Source organism: Enoplosus armatus, chromosome 17 (genome assembly GCF_043641665.1).
Source record: "Enoplosus armatus isolate fEnoArm2 chromosome 17, fEnoArm2.hap1, whole genome shotgun sequence".
Taxonomy (NCBI): domain Eukaryota; kingdom Metazoa; phylum Chordata; class Actinopteri; order Centrarchiformes; family Enoplosidae; genus Enoplosus; species Enoplosus armatus.
Genome location: NC_092196.1, coordinates 5,590,633 through 5,609,828, shown reverse-complemented (window position 1 = coordinate 5,609,828; position 19,196 = coordinate 5,590,633). Strand labels below are relative to the sequence as shown.

Sequence of the window (19,196 nt, the reverse complement as noted above, 5' to 3'; positions counted from 1 at the left end):
GTATTATGGCTGCTTAGTTTTCTTTCCCATTACCCAATTAAGTCACATTTCCATTTGCATTGCAAAATTCCACAGAGCTTCACAAACAACATGGCCTGCTAAAAGCTAATAACACAATTTCAACACAAAGAAGGTGCCAGAAGAAGCAAATGGGTGAAAACATGACGTAAGAGTAAAAATGTGATTTCTCAGCTCTGGCCTCTCTCGTACATCACTACATTATCTTTTTTTCCTCATAGGTCCCAACAGTGATGTGTGAGCGATGAAATAAAGACCCGTTTACACGACTGCACTCTTGTGGTGTTTTATGAAAATAAAAAGCACACAGGTCTCAGTGAAGAAGAGAGGGAAAGCTCTCTGTGGAATGTTTTATTTAAAAAAAATGGTAAACTTTAAAACCGTACAGTGCAATGCAATAGTCAGGGAATGACAAAGTTTTGACACTAATGTCCATTAATGCCGAGGTGTTTTCCTGTAAACGCTGTTTGTTACAGAGGGAGACGGCACTTAATGCTCCACAGCTCTGAAGCATTCCTTTTGAAATGTTCATGAAGGTGCTTGACTTTTATTTTCTGACCAATCCTGGGGCCCCCTGCACACACATCATCAATCAAAGAAATGAAATGGAATGCAAAATGTATGGCAAGAATGACTATTACAAAATGAATTGGCAGTAACACAGAGAAGCTAACTGTGCGGTCATCACACGCTGACATGGTGAAGGGCTGCTGTGGTGATGACCTCCCATTTCAAGGTGTCAACACAAATTTGAACTAACCCTAAATAAAAGCTTATGAAATAGTTTAAATTGTTTTTTGTTTTTTTTAAAGAAACACATTTTAACAGGGATATTTGCCAGTGGCTCAGTGACGATTTAACTCTACAAAAAGCTGCTTATTAACATTAACTGCTGTGTAACAGACATGTGGAAGCTGAATCCCATTCTCTCCCTCCGTTTATTAAACGGATGTGTTGTCCTTATCCTCAGATTACTTATTGTATGCCCACAATGATGTAGAGGCCTGTCGGGCAGGAACGCACTTGCTGTCTAGTTGCGACAGTTTCTAGCTAGATGAATAATCGCTAATTATAAGAAACATCCCTTTCAACAGGAGATACTGCATGACTATTTTAAAAGAAGCACAATAAAATAGATGTCAACAGCTCTGAACAAAGCAGGTATTTGTTTTTTCTCTTTGCAATGGATCAAATTATTAGCACGAGGTATTAAAAAGGCAACACAATTCTAGTCCAGTCAAGACTAGTGTACTCAGTAGTTCACATGCATAGAAAAACACTTATTTGCCAGTTGAGCCTGAATTCCAGCGATGGCCTTTGGGGTTGAAAACTGAGTCCTCTTCTTAGTACACGGTCGCATAGTGCGTAGTGATCTCCTGCTGGCCCTTCTTGATCTGTTTCAGGAGGATAATGCTGCAGACCAGGGCAGTAATCTGTCATGCAGACACAGAAGGAGGAGGGTGGGGGTAAAAAGCAGTGATGGGACAAAGGGAGAGCTATGCAGTGAACAACCTGCTTCCTCCAACTCATCACCTCCAGGATGAAACCAGCCAGAGAGGAGTTAGTGTGAGAGGTTGCACTTAACAAGCACCTGCTACCAACCTGCACACAGCCACATAAAAAGAAGCTTTTGGGAAATTAAAACAGGCAAAATGTTGAAAATGTTCAGGAATAAGTAGTCCCCTTTTTTAAAGGAAAAATCCAACCCTGGATACATTAACTGTAGCATTGTATTTGTCAAAAAGAGGAAAACCCTAGAAGCTGCTTCATTCACAGGTGGGACAGCAAACATCACAGCTTCCTTAGTGATGCATGATTGTTGAAAATGTGTCTGGTGTCAAATTCCCCCACTGCAGCTGAGTGTGGCAAATCTTGGCACATCAGCATTTGGCCAATAATCTGTGGGAATAATAAAAATACACCAAGAACACAGCAGTTCCAATAGATGAGGGCTGTTATAATACTAACAGGTGGGTGGGTGGATTTTTCCTTTTTAAAAGGGAGCAGAAGACGCCCTGCAGTGACCATGCTGAATATGTTAAGAGGTGAAGAGAATGGATAAAAACACGTCTGCTTTCTCTATAGCAAAGCCTAGTGGAATAAAATCAAAGACAGCATAACGGTGAGTGTGAAAACTGAGAAGAGCACACTAAATCTGAGGCACAGGGATGTTGGCCACAGTGAGAGGGGTGAAGATGACCGGGTCCTGGTCAGGGTAGGAGTAGGAGGTGGAGACCAGTTCATGCTGGGGTGGTTGAGGGTTAGCCAGGACAGAAGTGGAGTGAGTCAGGATGATGTACTGAGGAGATGAGGCGGACTGAATCTTTTTATTGAGGGTGATGCTGCAAATCAGAGCCATGATCTTTGGGAACCAATGATCGGGAGAATGAAAGGAAAAAAAGCGGAGCAATGGCAGGAAGATGAGTGTTGATTTAAGAGAGACAGAGGGGTGCAGAGTGATTAGAACATGGTCATTAACTTTATGAACAACAAGAGCAAGAGACAAAATTAAGCCCCTTCTTTAGGCAAGACACTGAATGGAGCAGATGTCAGCCTCACTTTTCCTCCCCGACGCAGCCTTGTACCCACATCAGTCAGTCTGTACCCTCAGTACTGTGTTTTGATGCAAATTAAGCACTGAATAGATTTACAGTATGTTCTGAGTGGCATGCAGCGTGCTGAACATGTCTGCAGTAAAGTATTGTGGGAGACTACAGCCATACTAGTGGCTATGTCGGACTGTACTTGGGCACAGCGGTGCTTTGAGCTAAATGCTAACATCAGAATGCTAACATTCTCGCAATGACCATGTTAACATATTAATGCTAGGCATTATAATGTTTACCATGGTCACGATTTAGCATGTTAACAATGCTAACAACTATTAGATTGATCGCCATGAAATGTGGTGCAGATATTCGAGGTCCCCAGAGGATCAATACTAATGACTTGGTGATCCTGTGACTTTTCATCATTTCAGTTTGCCCAATACTGCAGTCAGCTATATCGTGTTTAATGCTAATTAGCAAAAGTTTAGTTTTTAAACATTTTTAATTAGCATGCTAACAGGCTAAACTAAGATGGTAAACCTGATCTTAAACCTTTTTTTGTTCAACGGCTAAAACACTGACTTCATTTACTGCGTCCAAGTGAAGAAATGTGCAGCATGCAACACATTTGCCTACCAAAAGAATTCCAGTTCCAACGAAGACCCCAATCACCAGTGACTCTTTGCTGTCAAAGAAATTGACCATGATCTCAGGACAATTCTGTAGGAAGACCAAGACGGGAGAAACTGTTAACCCAGAGTCTTCAGAGTACAGCAGTTCTATGTCCAATGGTGGGAACAAGAGAGGGGGTCCATTTGTTCTCACCCTACATTGTACTAGTGTCATATGTGAACACAGATTATAACTCAAAGGTTAATTTAAAAACATACAATACTTAAAACCAACTTCACTTGATCGACTTACAGGCATCTTGAATTTCTGAAAGAACCCATCTGGCTCGGGACAGGTCTTTTTAACAAACTCAAACTGCACGAGACCTGTCACTCCACAGCAGTGAAGCTACAGAGGAGGGAGACGAAGACAAAGAAGACTCCAAATTACATTAATGAGCAGCAAGACCTCATAAGTGACATTTCACATTTTATTATCGATGTATGGAGCCCTAAAGTGTAAAACAAATTAATAATTATGAAATAAATAGTCATTTAGACATTTCAAAATGCCCCTTTTCAGTTACATTAAGACGAACACCAGTTCTGAGTTAAAACTGCTTTCTATCAAATAGAAGTTGTGCTTACCATTTTGTGGATTATTGTGAGAATGAAACCAATGACGGGGTCTCCACTGGCCAAATACAGAGTATACATGGTAATGTAGAACTCCGCAATGCCATTCTCAACCTTAATAATACACAACACAGCATCGTGGTCATAAATATGGGTATTTACTGAATGATTTATTCCATTTTTCATCCTATGTTTGTGTTCCGCCCCTCTTTTTCCATTCCCCGCTCACCTGAGATCTCCTGGAATAAGCAAGCACTCCAACAACAACTTCAGCTACAGCCAGAACGGCCACTAGGGCAGAGAACTGAAAGGAGAAGAAGAAGAGGTAGATAAACCCAATTATAACACCTCAATGAAAAGGGTTAAGAAACTGATAAACACACGGACAAGTAGACAAACAGCATAACACTTGTTTTAAGTGATGTCAACAAGGATATGCAATTGTATGCCTGTTTTTGTCACCAGGAGGAAGGTTTAACATTAACAGTTTAACAACGCTTAACATTGCACATAAAAATGTAAAATGCTATACAAAATATTTTAGAGCAATATTTTCACCTCTTTTATAAAGCCTCTATAAAGGCTGGTGGCTATCTTAAAAGATGTTGAGGTAATGTGTAATCTATTCATTTCACTGGCCACTGAGGCACACAAGTGCAATAACTAATGCTTCAGACATTTTCTGACGTGTTCAGGCTGATGCGCAGAGAAGCAGGCAGTTTCATTCATATGAGTCGTAACAGTTTATTCCTTACTTTTTAGTTGCCTAGAGCCTGAAATCAGCTTCATTTTCGCTATTGGAATACTCTGTTGTTGCTGTGCAAATGTCTTTGCGGCATTACATTTCTGTTGCAACCTGTTTTCTTCCTACAGCACACAAGCCTTCTCAGTCTTCTGTCTTTGTGCTACCTAACAGTTGAGGAATGCCTCTGAACTTTTCTACAGGGACACTCAGACGAGACTATGAGATACGACTGGAAACTACCGTTAAACAGGAAACAGAATGACATTTGAAACATTTTTGGAGGTAATGAGATGATCACACTTCAACCCCACTGTTTTATGGTTATTATACCCACTTTGTTGGGGATATAATGTCACACACCAGACTCAAGTCTTTGTGCATAAAAGAGCATAAATCTTGTCACCTGCAGAAAGGTTGATGAATGAAAACAAGTGCCAAATAAAGAAAAGCAGCGAAAGCAGCTTCTCGTTTTTCTTGATTTTAAATGACGAGTATAGACATATTGCTTGATATGGTTTTCTTGTGCTCGATCTGCGTTCAGACAGCTTTGGTGTTTCAGTCTTCTGAGCTGCTCACAAACACAGGACTGCTCAGCTCACACATGTCACCTCGCCTGAAGTCCTCAGATCATTTACTTGAGTAAAAGTGGCGATACCACAGTTTGGTCCTGAAGTCAAACTTTTACAAGTAAAAGTACAAAGTGTTGGCATCAAAATGTACTTTCAGTACCAAAAAGTAAAAGTACTCACGCGGATAATAATTATTGATAGATTAATGTCACTAATGTTACAGCTGGTAAAAGGGGGGCTTATTTTAATGACTTTATATGCTGCTGCGTGACTCAATCGATAATAATACATCATATTTTATCTGTTGATGTTTTGTATTAATCTAAATCTGAAAGGTAATAGTAACTATAGCTGTCAAAAAATGCAGTGGAGTAAAAAGTACAATATTCCTCTGAGATGTACATAACATGGAATTACTCAAGTAAAGTAAAAGTACTTTCCACCACTACACCTTACAGGTGGACCAATTTGACTCAAATATTTTTCAGACAAACTTCACTCGTAGTTAGAGTGCAGTTACAGTACAGTGTGTAAAGTGCGTGTAATTACAGAGGAACAGGAAAAGTCGAAGACTTGACTGTTGTGCCACTTTACAAGGAAGTTACTGTGTGAAGAAAAACTGCCTCACCACGTGCAGAGAAAGTCTTTTCTCACTGCAGGCACCGTAGTCTCCAAACAACACCACAATCAGCATCACTGATCCGAGAGCGATCAGTACAGTCACAGCTGATAGACAGAGAGAGAAACAGGTCTGTGGTTGAATCTGGATCAGAGGCTGAACAGCTTCATGTGGGGTTTTTTTCTTGGAGAAAAGAGACATTTGCGTAACATAAGAAACTGACCCATGACAAATGCGCTGGAGTTGAGGGCCTCTACTCTGAAGATGTCTCTGGTGCTATTGTTCAACCTCAGCCACATGCCAAGGCCCAAAAAGGCAAACCCCAGCACCTGCCAAAACATAAATAAAGCGAACTCCTTTCAAACTACCAAAATACACTGAAAGACAATGACAACTGTTGACAGGACAGCACAACAACAACAACAACAACAAAAACAGGTTAAAACAGGGTTTGTATGAATAAGCATCGTCTCTTTTGCTTTTCTTTCACCGTGTTGAGAGCTCATTAGACAGCAGAGGTGGATGCAACAGGTGACTGCATTTCAGAGAAAACGAAACTGAACTGTAACAACTTTTAATGAAAGAAAAAAACAAAACCTACAGACAAACCCACACGTCTATGCATTACTGTGTGTGTGTGTGTGTGTGTGTGTGTGTTTATTTACCATGAGTACACAGTATCATAATGTGACAGACTTACCGCAAAGATGAGGTTGAAAACGAAGAGGATATATTTGCAGGCCCGGCCACATCCATCCAGTTGCATGATGACAGGCAGGTTTGTTTCGCTGCGTCCACCTGTGAAGTCTGTAATAAACATTGAATTTTCACATGTATGTTTTGTGTCTGTGTAAGCTAATGTATAGCCTTGAGTAATGTGTCCACCACGCGAGGCGCGGAATTCATATACCTGTGCGTGTGAAAGGCTTTTGCGGTCCAGTTCCTCGCACGATTACCGGAAAAGATGCTCATGCAGATCCACGATGCTGCTGCTTGTTTTGTTTTTATAGCCCTAAGGTACGTCATGCCCCGCCTCTTTGGCCTCGCTCGGTCATGGCATTGGCTGAGAGGCGTGACTGACGCGACGTGCCACCTATGAGCAGAGGAGCTGACTCTGCGTACGGAGGGAGTGTCAAAGAATATCAAAAAAACAATGAAACTTAAGGAAACGAGAGCTAAGGAGTGACGACAGACTAACTATCGATATAAGTTTTTGTTTTTGTTTTAACTGAAAAATGACTGACGTGTTTAGTCGATTATCAGAATAGTTTTTACTTTCCTGTTTCAGCTCCACATTTTGGGGGCTGTGTGACATCTCTCAAACGTATCTTTTGTGTGACAAATGGACTTCTGAGAGCTGGTGCGCACAAATACACACCGACTGAGTGTGAAAAACATCTCACGCACAGAGGTGTGCAGAACACGTGTTCAAAGTCTAAAATCTAAAGTCACTGGAAACTGTTGAGAGTCTAATAAAGGACATAATCCTGCCAGTATACTACTAAAGTGTGCAATGGGAAGCCCACAGGAGCTACGGGGAGATGAAAACTGTAGAGGAGACACCCAGTGCCACTAAAATACAGATGTTCCTACAGACACCGTGGTGTATTTTTCACAACCAATACCTTCTGATGACCCGTGGGGTCTGTGGCTGCGTAAAGAGAGTAATGGCTTCAGCGGGCTCTCATAGCCTCTGTCAGGGGAACAGGCGGCTGTGTGGAGTGATGTGACCTCACCGCCGTCCATCACTGCAGGTTCAGTGGGTGGCAGAGGGACATGTTGCAGGAGAGAGACAGAGGTTGACAGAGTGAGTGACTCAGAGGGAGAGGAACCCCCCCCCCACCCACCCACCCACGCACACACACAAACGCACACACAATCACACATTTACACATCGGCAGCCAGCCTAAAGTGACAGCAATCATCTGTTCTGAGGCAGGCAGGTGAAGTGAGGAATCAGTGCAGATGTGTGTGTGTGTGTGTGTGTGTGTGACACAGCAAAGACACTGCATTTCTCTCTTTGATGTATCCCCCCCCTTCCCCAGTTATTGCAGCTTTGCCCCTATAAACCTTTCTGCACACCAGCAGCCATATTTGATTAGTGTCGCTTTGGTGTGAATTATATGACAACAGTTTCGTAAGAGAGTAGTGATTTCTTTTCCTTTCAAGATGGAAATGACGCTCCGTCGTTTAAGACCCACTAGGGGGCGCAAGAACATTAAAAAACAGGCCAGTGCTGCATATCATTCCTTTGAAATAATCCAACTCTGAGACTTGCTGCTCTTGATTTATTTTGATTTGTATTTTATTTTCCGGCCTTGAAACTTTTGGTTATTAGGGGCTTTGGCTTTGTTTTAGTTTTCTTGGCCATGCTTCAAAAAAGTACACAAACCATGAATATAATTGAATTTATGAACTGAACATGTTTCGAGATGTCCTGAAGAGTCGAAGAATTTACACTCTCGATGCAAACACATTATATCATTCCTAAATGTCTTTTTTTTTTTTTGAGAGCGTAACGACGCACTTGAGACATATTGTGTTATGATGCTGCGTTGCAGTCCTTGGATGTAGAAAATACATTTATAACTCTTCTACTTATGTATGTAACATTACACATTCCCACATGAAAACATCTTCTGGAGTCCTGTCGCAAAATGCAACCTTTATTTCATATACTTTGTATTTACCTTTTGTCTCTCTAGAATGTGGACATTTTTATACATATTTTATTATTCTTTCATTGTGTTTCATTGTTCTGAAATAATTAGTCTCATTTGATTTAGTAGCAAATCTATTGGCAGCGTTATGAGCAGCGAAATAGTCATTTTAATTCGGCTAAACATTGAAGTAAATGTGGATAGAAGAGGAGGGGGGAGCTCTGAGGTGGGGGGGGGGGGGGGTGGAGGGGTGGATTTGGGAAAAGGAGAAGGAGACAGAGGAAACGCAGACCTCAGACCAGCCCACCGCACCTCACTGTCCGATCTCTCCTAGCCCGGTGTCTGTAGACAAATCTGACCGCGAATCAGCGCACTCGGGCTCCCTCTACACTACGAGTTACACCAACTGGGACTCAGACCAGGGGAAATCGTGTTCGTCGGAAGCCAAGTCCGCACGCCAAGACACATCCATAGCAGACCACGGCGAGGGAGCGGACGGTGTGATAAGAAGGGGCTTAAATCAAGGTGGAGGCTGGTAGGAACAACAGAGGGCTTTAAAAAACACATTTAGCGGCGAGAGCAGAGAGGACCGGCTGGCCCCGCATACGGAGAAGTATCACGCGTAGCTAATTCCCAACGTTTTCTATTATTGGCAGCGAGAGTGTGCTCCCCGAGCCACATTTATAAAGAGAGCTAGCGGAATGTAATGCTAGCAAGCTAATGTTAGCTAGCTAATTAGCTTGTCAGGCATCCAGGAGTCGGGCGTGTGATCTTTATTAAAATAGGTCACTGTTCGGCGTCGTTTTACTTTTTTTTTTTTTTTTTGAAAAAGAAAAACCTCTCTACTTTATGTGCTTTGTCCACAACCCTGGCATGGTCATAATGTTCTGCCTCGAATAGCTAACGCCAAGTTAGACAATAAACAGTGCAGGCTGTCTTATATTGATGAAAACCAGTTCAGAATTATCCGTCTACGCTTTTTGGGGAAAGCCAAATCCATTGTGAGCATCGAGCTGTGGACAAATCAGAAAGGAGAAATCAAAGGTTAAAACAAGACTTTTGACTGGTGACTGTCTGCCGTCCAATGTTAATGTCGACCGACGTTGCATCTATAATGCTACCCGTTAGTCGGGGGATAATGGACCTGGACAGAGACATTGATACAGCAGCCGGACCCCTCGCGAACGCGGCCGGGGGTCCAGCAGCTGTCCGGGGGATGAAGCGAGGAGACCCGGAGCCCGACGCTCAGACAGCCGCTGCCCTGACTGACTTAACCGGGGCGGAGTGCAAAAGACCACGGATAGACGGGACCGGGAGTGTTGTTGGTGACATTGGACAGGTAAGAATGCGATGCAAACACACATGCAGTATCAATTCATCCCATCTGTATCGTCTTGTTTCCATCTCAGCTTCGTGCGTGCAGCATTGTGACAAAGTCTCATCTTGTACCCCCCCCCCCATGTCTTCCTCAGTGCAAGCTTTTGTTCCCAAGCATCAGCAGGGGGTGATGATAATGTTTTGATAGCCCCCCCCCCCCCTCCATTTCTCTCATCAACAGCATAATCATGCATCATTGCAGCAAAAGATGGGAAAAATACATGTTTAATGAAAACCAAAAGAGAGGTTTATGAATTACACCAACAGGGTGACCGTAGTAGAAATGGGGCTTGCTGGAGCTGCTCAGTGAGGGAGCATGAACAAGCCAGACAAAGGTAATATGATACAGGCTCCATGCTATGACAGACAGCAGCACAGCAAAAGATCAGATCCATTCATCAGGCCTGCCTTACGGAAAGTAAACCAGTGCCTTTCCCACACGTTGCGAGGCACACTGTTTTTTTTTTATTTTATTCACATGGATGAAATTACTCAGACCCGTGATGATAATTTACAGTGAGTCATCACATCAAATCCTGATGCACACCGCATGTGCCCATTAAACGCTCCATGCCCCCCCCCCCCCCCCCCCCCCATTGTCGCTAGGTGTTAAAGGAGAGAGGCAGACAGGGATTGGGGGAGGGGTCACCACAGTGAAAGACAAAGAACGGAGCCTTTTGGTGTCGGCTGAAGGAGCAAGGGGACTCGAGGGGGGCCCTCCTTAAGACAGGTCTTCCCCTGCTTTCATGACTCGGCTGCTGAGGCAGCAAAGCATCAACAACCGTTCCTGCCTCTGAAGGACTAATCTGTGCATATTACAGTAAACCAGTGGGCCGCCGAGGCACTGGGTGCACCTCTCTCACTTGCTCTCCCTGGATCTATTACTATTTATTTCTCTCTCTCTCTCTCTCTCATAAACACATGCACTACACATCATCCTTACACCTACACACATATGCTTTGAAGTGTCCATAATCCAACAGCACAAGGGAACATTTCAGCTGACGTCTGGTGTTTTAGTCCAGGGAAACGGCTCTAACTGTAGTCGAAGGGCAGGCGGGCATGGTTTGAGGTCATCTGCAGGTAATTGAATCCCGGGGAACTGGTAAAATACTTTAATTGGCTGTGCGACTGACCTGCTGCAATGACAAATAGGTCCCGTGTAATGCCGTGATGCCCGGCGAGCTTCACAGAGGATGGATGCTGATGATGGGGAAAGGTTATAGCCCGCCGGCAAAGATGATGTGACAATGAGCAGTGTGGCATGGGGAGGACTCGCGCTGCCCATCAGTGGTATTGATCGCTAGGCATGTGGGGGGGTGGGGGGGCTGGAAATGTAGGAGGGTGGGGAGGGAGGGTGAGGTGATGGATGGATGGAAGGCTAGGTAGAAAGTCATGTAGGAAGAGAGAGGGGTGGTTTGGGGCAAGGAAGTGGAGGACAAAGAGAAGGCTCAAGGCAGATGTGGCCAGATGTAGGGAGACATAAAGGAGGGAAGAAAGCAAGGAGAAAGCGGACAGAATGGGAATCACAGCGATTCGTTTGCATCCAACGGGGATCAAGATAGAGGATGAGAGGCCAGTGATGGATGGCATGTTCAGCTGGGAGAGATAAGCAGGAGCGTGGGCTCTGAGTGAAGATGAAGACTTGAATAGCACTTTATGCACAAAAAAAAGAAAGTGACACAGAGGGCTAATGTCAGTCGTGGTAGTTGAATGTCAGTCGCTGGCTGTCGCTGCATGCATGCTCAGGATGCTGCTGTAACTAAATGCACCCAACACTTAGCATAGCATCCCCGCTGAGAGCTCGAGGTAGTGGATTGCTGACCTTCCAGGCTGACTGTAAATCAGGACTGTAATAATAAATGAGAGTGCTGCCTCCTCTCCCTTTTGTTGCTCCTGCCCTCCTCCCCCGCTCCGCCTCATACAAACTGCAAACCCCCTTCACCCCCCCCCTTCTTGTATCCCCTTTTCCCCTTTAGCTGTCCTCTGATTTCTCCCCCTCCCGTCTCCCCCTCAAGCATATTTCCAAATTGCTAATTGACTCCTGGTTCACAGGCTTTCAGTGTGCCAGTGAGGTGACCCATCCCAACACCTCCCCCCTTCTATCTCTCCCTCTCTCTCTCTGCTGCCCCCCCCCCATCCCCTGCCATCTTTGATTATCTTTCCCTTTCTCAGTCCATCTCCCATCGCTCAAATCTATGTACCATCTATCCATTTTTTTTCAGTCCCCAGCTCCACATCTGTCCTGTCTCTTGTTTTGCACTCATGTTTGTTTGTTTCCATCTCTTTTTTTATTTTTCTCCCACTCTCTGTTGGTAGTATTGATATTGCTTCCCGCTCGAGGCAGTGATGTGGTCCACTCAGATGCAGTGGGGAGTACAGTTCCTGACTCTCTCTCTCGGCCCCGTCTCTCTCTCCCTGTTTCGGAGAGCCGATTTGTCCTATCGTTGGCAGTAAAGAGGCTTTGTGTCGCACTAACGAGATCAAAGCTCATTTAGAGAGAGGGCATTAACCAGACTGATCGCTTTAACGGGCCAGAGCAAAGGGAGGGGGGGGGGGGGGGGGTCAGGCAAGAGGTGGGTTGATATGAATGGACAGATCACTGAGATAGCTTATTACTGACTAGCCAACAGGTTTGGTTTCAGAATGCTCACCACAAGCAGTTTTCATTACATTGAGTGTTGCTTGTTTATGTAGAACAAGTGTACTTACGTAAACTTTTATTTTGCCTGCCCAGGAGCCCAATGAGGAATTCACTCTGACTTATTGGTTGCATCTCCCGACCACTCGCCTTAGAAAACAGCCTTTAAAGGATTCTCTGGAGATCTGTTTTTACTTGTCGCTGGAAGTAAATTGCACCCAAAATCTAAAGTTGTTTTTGCTGTTAGGTGCACAAAATCTCATTCTCTGGCATACCTCGTTTCGATTTTGAAATCCTTAAATCTAAACGCAAACAGTATTTTTTACAATACAGTCAATAAAACGAAATAATTTTTTGTACAATTGACTAATTAATAAAGTCATTTATTAAGTAAACGTGTCAAACTTTGGCCAGATCCAATTTTATAAATGTGAAAATTAGCTTTTACAGGTTTACTGGAAATCATTTGACTGGTCAGACTGTACAGCACAAGTCACCAGTTTAGTCTTTTTGATGGACATCTGTCATTGTTTTTGACATTTTATAGACCTAAACGTTGCAGACTTACAAAATAATGATTAGGTACATTTACAATGAAAATACTGTATTGGAAACTAGCAAGATAAAATGCTGTTGCTGCCTTTGCTCATAATTGCAGATATGCTCAGTGGTTGCGTAGCTACAGTAGTAACCTGCATGAACCCGGAGAGCTTTTGTGTAACTATAGCCGAAAAGTCTAAGTGTCCTTCAGGAGTCAGCAGCCTGAATTATTCACAGAAAAGAAGAAATATCCGCAGGAGAGGAACAGTATTACAGGGAGGCAGAGGAGGTGGGTCAGCGGGTGGTTATAGCGGGTCGTACACAATCCTAGCATAATCTCACACCATGCTCTCTCTACTGCTGTTTAATGATTGCTGTTAAACTTTGAGCCACGGCACAGCGGCGGAGTCACCCTTGACTTTTGAACTGGCAGCGATAAGCTAAAAATTCCCCAGACAAAGTTGCTCAACTCATTCTCTCTCTCTCTCTCTCTCTCTCTCTCTGTGTTCAGTTCATTTCACCGTGCTTTATCGGCACAAGTGCAACAGTCGTGTTGCGAAAGCACAAAGGAAAAATCAGATTGGAGAAAAGTAAGAGGAAAGATACCGTTCATAAAAAAAAAAAAGGAGAAGAAAATAGAATAGAGGTCTTGTAAAGCACGCCGGTTTCAGCTCCTTAAACATGACACTCGCATGTTAACTCTCCCTTTATGGTCATCATGTCACCACTCCCCCACCCTACATGCCTCCTCCCCAAGGCTGCCCCCAAACTGTCATATGTGCTCCCATCTCCAGCCACACACACACACACACACAGTGAAATGTCAATTGAGTGTTTCCCTTACATGGGGTCCTTAGTGATGCACTGCCACAGTGTTGTCACAGCTGCCTCAGTGTCATGAATAATGAAAATCCGGTTGTGAAATGTATACGTGGATCCGTTGAGTTTCGTGTGATGCTTTTGTCCTCTTGAAGATCAGTCACGTCTAAAACTGAGTCCAAATCCCAGTACTTCATTAAGAGATCGGTTGACGCCGAATACTGATGGGACGCATTATCAAACGAGTACACTACTGACAATCTGAAAACCTCACATAGATGTGTGTTCTAGTTTCATATATTAGACATCGTAACATAATGCACGCCCGCGGTGCACGACAGGCTTTTCCACGACAAACTGAAATAATTAGATCTGACAGGAAACAATGAAGCAGCCTGCGCAGCATATTGGTGCAAGTTAGGAGGCAAAAAAAGGACAGTTTCCCACTTTTGAAATTAAATAAAATACTTTTTTTACTCGCAGTAAAAGTTGTTTATTCCTCAAAGGGCATGTGATTAAATGTATCTGTTGTGGTATCTGAAACAGGCAAATGTGTTTTCTGTAGGCCAGGATTGGAATAAGGACAGCAGTAGAATGAAAACATAAGGGGGGTACAGATGAGCTTCCTGAAATAAACTGAATGCATCATAAGATGGAGCTGATGGAGTCTTTTCCATCATGATGTGCAGTGGTTATGGCAGATGGATGTAGGATTTGACCCTTTGACAGTCGTAATGCTGCCACAACATGAGATGAATGCATGATAATGCCGTGTTGTATATGTGTTACATTCATTACCCCAAAGACATTGTCTTCATGTTTGTGATAAAGATCAAATGTCGAGGCAAGGACAAATTCAATCCAATTTGTGATTTCACAAACACTACTGACACCAGACACATGAAAAACAATGCAGAAGTGAATGTCTGCTTCTGCATGAACCTGTATGCAGCTATGTAGAGGGTCTGGCACGTAGGCCCAGGCATCAGCACCTGCACTATTCTTCTCTCCAGGTCATGTGTTGTTATTAGCAGACGGCCATCATTAAATCCACCCAGCAAATGCCCTGGAGCCATGTTTTGTTAGTGGGGGAAAAAAAGAACTTGTATCCAGTTCTTATCAGAGGTGTCTAAGACCCCTACTCTTTTAGAGAGTGCATGAGCTATAACTAAAGAGGAAACAAGAATGTGTGGCTGTAGCTGTGCTTATTGTGTGGACTCTGAAAAAGGTGCTGTCATAAGACGTGAGCCTTCAGTCTTCAGGGAAACACTGCACTTCATCTTGGCTTTCTACCTTTCCTCTTGGTTGTCTTGGTCTTCATCTCCCCGTGTGTCAACTATCTCCATTGCGTTTGTCATTTCTAACCTCATCATTTGGCTTTGATATACCTTTTGGAGCGTATCACATTGACGGGTCCCATCCATCACTTTGTCTGTCCTGTGCCCTTCAGCCTGTTGTGTTAATTCGTTCCCCTTCAGCTTCTTCATTTTATGGAGGCTCTGTTAGATCTTCTCCAGTTTTTCCCACTCCGCTATGATTTGTGGATTTCATCACAGCTGATATTGGGCCAAAGATTGCCAAGAATCTCCTGCCGACATCACTTGATGAAAGATTGGTTTTCCATGTCTCAGATCCTGCGATGTTTGTGAGGCTGTTAAAAGTAATAAGACCGTTGTTGATTCTGGCTCATAGATCTCCGCCACACCTTCTGTTCGGGTGAAAGGCTTTCTCAAAGCCATCATACTCTGCAGTTTGTGTGGTGTTTTTGTGAAAAGGTTTTTTGTCTTTTGGGTCACCATGTGTTGGTGGTAGCAGGTGGGATTTTTCTTACATTTGGTGATATGATTGAGGCCATAATAAAGCCAAACATTGGCACAGTCCACCTCCTCAGGCTGCTCTGTTCGGGATCACTGGATGCCTGCAGCAGCCCCCTTAATTACCCCCCCTCCCCCCCACCATCTGTTGACCTCATGTCATTTTTTGCCTTCCTTCACCACTGCTATTCCTTTTTCTTCCCCTGCTCCTACCCGTTTGCTCCAGCAACTCCCCAACTTCTTTCCCTCTCCTAAAATAGCAAGTTGGAGAGAGAGAAAATAAACAAGAGAGACGCCCTTTAGTTTTGCCCTCCGTGGAGTCAGAGAGGGGGACACAGAGAGAGAGAGAGAGAGAGAGTGTGTTTATATATGTGTGTGTGGTTTTCTGTGCTTTCGCTGATCCCTGCCAGTGCCGTCTGAAGCCCTCGCAGTCAGCCAGCCGGCGCCTTCAAAGGCTCCTCCTCGCTCACAAACTGTATGGAATTAACTTAATGGAAACTTTCAGAAGTGCAGTACGAAAGCCCGGCTTTCAACCTGGACAGGCTTAGCGCAGCATGCTGTGTCCATTTTTCATTTATTTATTTAAAAGTATGGCAGGCATCAATGTGGGTTCCTTTTGTGTACTGCTCGAGACACGAAGGCATGTAATGTACTTAAAAGCAATACCATATGGCAAAAGGAGTGTGTGTGAGTAAACAAGAGTCTCTGAGAACTAGGTATCAAGTTCAGACCCCTGAGCCCTTCCCCCACCCCTTAAGAAAATATAAATCACATGGCATTCTTCACTTATGACTCATTGTCTCCCTTTCGCGAATGTTTTACTGCTTTATATTTCTTTCCCCTTTTCTTGGCTTTGGCCGTCTTATTCCCCACATTCCTCCTCCTCCTGTCTGCCCTTATTTTCATCTTATTCTGTTCTTTCTTTTCTTCTTTCTTTCTCTTTACCCCCCCCATCCCAACCCCACCCCCATCCACCCTGCTCCCTCCCTCCCTCCCTCTTCTCTTGCAGACAGATTGATTCCAGATGTTGCTAAACTCTACCCTCTCTCCCTCCTCCTGTTCTTCTACGTAAACTCCTCCTCCTCTTTCTTCTTTCCTCTCTGTCCGCTGGTGGAACCAACAGTGACTCTATAATTTGATGCTTGGGTATAATTTTGGTTTGGATTTCACTGGCTTCACTGGAGCTTTCCTCCCAGTTTTTGTAGCGAGTGCAGCGCCTTCATCCTTACTTGACTGCAAATGTGTTAAAAACCCTGTTTTTTTACATTTACTCAGCTGTAATTGTATGTATTTTGTAGTAAAACGGCTACATTTTCACATTTCCTGAGCTGCTTTGGCGGCCCACCACCACTGAACCCTAACCCTAACCCTGAGCACAAACACTGATCAAATACAATGATCTAGTTTTTGGTGCACTGAAACCAGAATGTCAGTTCAGTCCTTTGTGGAATGCATCAACATGCATCTCTTTGTATTTAAAGTAAAGAGTTGACGTTGCCCAAGGCTTTGTACACTTGAGATTCTGCTGTGAACAGCCCTGTTATACTGCATGTCTATATGTGCCTTACACAGCCATGAATATAAGTCTGTCCATTCCCCTGTAAACGCGGCGCACCAAGGAGAGTGTTCCCCCTGGGGACGAGGCACGAGGGGGAAATTGGTTCCAGATGAAACAGGAAGTGGAGAGTGGAGACAAAGAAAGGGCTGTTTCAGACGGGGGGAAAGGGAGGACGGGCCCCGAGTCTGAACACAAACACAGTCAGAGTTTACTGCCCGTGCATCAAAAGAAAAATGTTTCATTCTCATTCTTACCTATTCTGTTTTTCACCTCATACTCTCATTCCCCTTCGGCTTCCCTCTATCCCGCTCCGTCTAGACACTTCTTCTCCTTCTTCATTCATCCAGACAGCATCACCACATCTGTTTTTGGTCTTAGGCAGCGCATCTCCAAGTCCTAGTCTCACAAAGAGCTGCACTGCGCAAGCAAGCTCTTTGGGATCAGCTTCGATGGCCGCTTGTCTGTATGTTTATGCGAGCAGTGTGTGTACCTGCTGTCACTGTGGCTCTCTGTCTGAGACATTTGCCCTTGATTGGCTGTATGAATGCTATCAGGAAGTGGTTCCCGCAGGAGGCAACTGGAGGTCAGGGCCAGGAGGTTAACTCTGTTGACACTCTTCAGAAGCCAAATCTGGCCTCCTCATCGCTGTGGCATTACACGGCCCACACTCAAGCTGTTTGCTGAATGGACGAGTGCATGCAGGCCGAGGGGCAGCACATGGATTTGAAACATTTTGTCTGCTCCTCTGCCCCGCGGATTAAATGTAATGAAAACATCAGCAGTTCTTAAGACTCACCCCATCCCCCAACACATACATCTTTCTCACTTTTACCCCCTCAGACCTTCCCTAGCCCCCCCCCCCCCCCCTTCCCTCTTGCCTCGGCATGAGTCTCACTAGGCGGTCATGTTTTCTCTGCGATGCATGCCAGCAGGCTCGACTGTGCCGGTGTCATCTCTCTCACTGCTGTCAAAATATCATCGTTTGGTTAACTTTCCCCATTGTTCCAGCCCCCCCCTCCCCCTTTAGCCCCTTTTATACAGGCGGGAATGTTTTGCCGTTATTTGGCCTCGCCGCATCATGCCGGTGTTGTTTGGTTCAGTGTAAAAAAGCAAAGCCAACGTAATGACGGGTCTTCCTTACAGCAGTATTGCGGGATCTCTGTCTAAAAAGGGCTTCTGTCTTTTCTTCCCCCCTCCTCTGCCTCCTCCTCCGCCGCCTCCTCCTCCTCACCTAGCTCTGCAGCCAACAATGGCTGCTCTTTTGCCGGGGCAAAATAATAGTCAGGAGAGCAAAGAGACGAAGAGATACAGAGATAATCTAATTAAAAGTAATTACCAAGCAATTAACCACAACACTGGTTTCTGGGGCAGGGTCGACGAGGGATGGGGGGGCTCACCCTCTGCTAGTGGATTTTGATTGGTTAGTGCGGCTGGATATGAAAACTCAGTTATGGTTCACCAGTCATGGCATCCACAGTGTTAACTGTTAACTCAATTTACTCCTCAGTCTTTTTCCTCCAGGGAAGTGTCTTCTGTCCTCGCTTGAACTTTGTTCTATTGCTGAGCATCTCTTTTGTTTTTTATAATGGTGAGCATTGAAAAACAAACGCACCCTACTGATGTTTGGATGTTGTTTAAGTTGTTTTAAATTGTTATAATTATATAGTAGTGAGTTGTGCATTTATGTTTTACAGACAGGTTGTGACAATAATACGAGATATTATTATAGTATTTTCTTTTTCTCTAGTTGGTTTGAAAACAAGCTTGGTGGTGATTTTTGTCTGCGAGCGCGTTTCACCCGAAATGTGAAAGTTTTGGACTGTCATGCTGCATCCACTCATTTTTCAAAAGCCCAGCCACTTACACCGCTCTCTCCCCTCCTGTTGTCTCTTGCAGAACAATGAGCCTTTAAACCCTGGTTTCCATGGATACCCACCTCATAGTCAGGTAAGAGATTAGTGACCGCTTACCAACCTCTGGAACAATACGTTTAAAAGAAATAATGTAATACAGAATCTTTGACTCACTTGAGATATGCTG

The 19,196-nt window shown here is 44.2% G+C and overlaps 2 protein-coding genes across 4 annotated transcripts in view; one reads left to right on the top strand and one right to left on the bottom strand.

Annotated features, from left to right (window-relative positions):
• Positions 1 to 331: 331 nt before the first annotated feature.
• Positions 332 to 6,732, bottom strand: LOC139300611 (CD9 antigen). Of its 3 annotated transcripts, XM_070923764.1 has the most exons (10): positions 6,658 to 6,732; positions 6,448 to 6,554; positions 5,971 to 6,076; positions 5,757 to 5,854; positions 4,044 to 4,118; positions 3,827 to 3,928; positions 3,492 to 3,587; positions 3,204 to 3,287; positions 2,167 to 2,380; positions 1,356 to 1,451 (listed from the first exon to the last, which is right to left on the bottom strand). In XM_070923764.1, the coding sequence occupies exons 2-9, from the start codon at positions 6,511 to 6,513 to the stop codon at positions 2,168 to 2,170; spliced, it is 840 nt and encodes a 279-aa protein (XP_070779865.1). In that variant the 5' UTR covers positions 6,514 to 6,554; positions 6,658 to 6,732; the 3' UTR covers positions 1,356 to 1,451; position 2,167. The 3 variants fall into 3 exon arrangements, with proteins under 3 accessions (XP_070779864.1, XP_070779866.1, XP_070779865.1); XM_070923763.1 differs by having other exon boundaries at positions 332 to 2,380; XM_070923765.1 differs by lacking the exon at positions 2,167 to 2,380 and having other exon boundaries at positions 332 to 1,451.
• A 2,759-nt stretch (positions 6,733 to 9,491) lies between these two features.
• The window catches only part of LOC139300059 (RNA binding protein fox-1 homolog 2-like), a 37,328-nt gene continuing 27,623 nt past the window's right edge, over positions 9,492 to 19,196 (top strand). The window contains exon 1 of the mRNA XM_070923037.1: positions 9,492 to 9,746. Within this exon, the coding sequence (XP_070779138.1) occupies positions 9,492 to 9,746 (255 nt within the window). The remainder of the gene's footprint in view (positions 9,747 to 19,196) is intronic.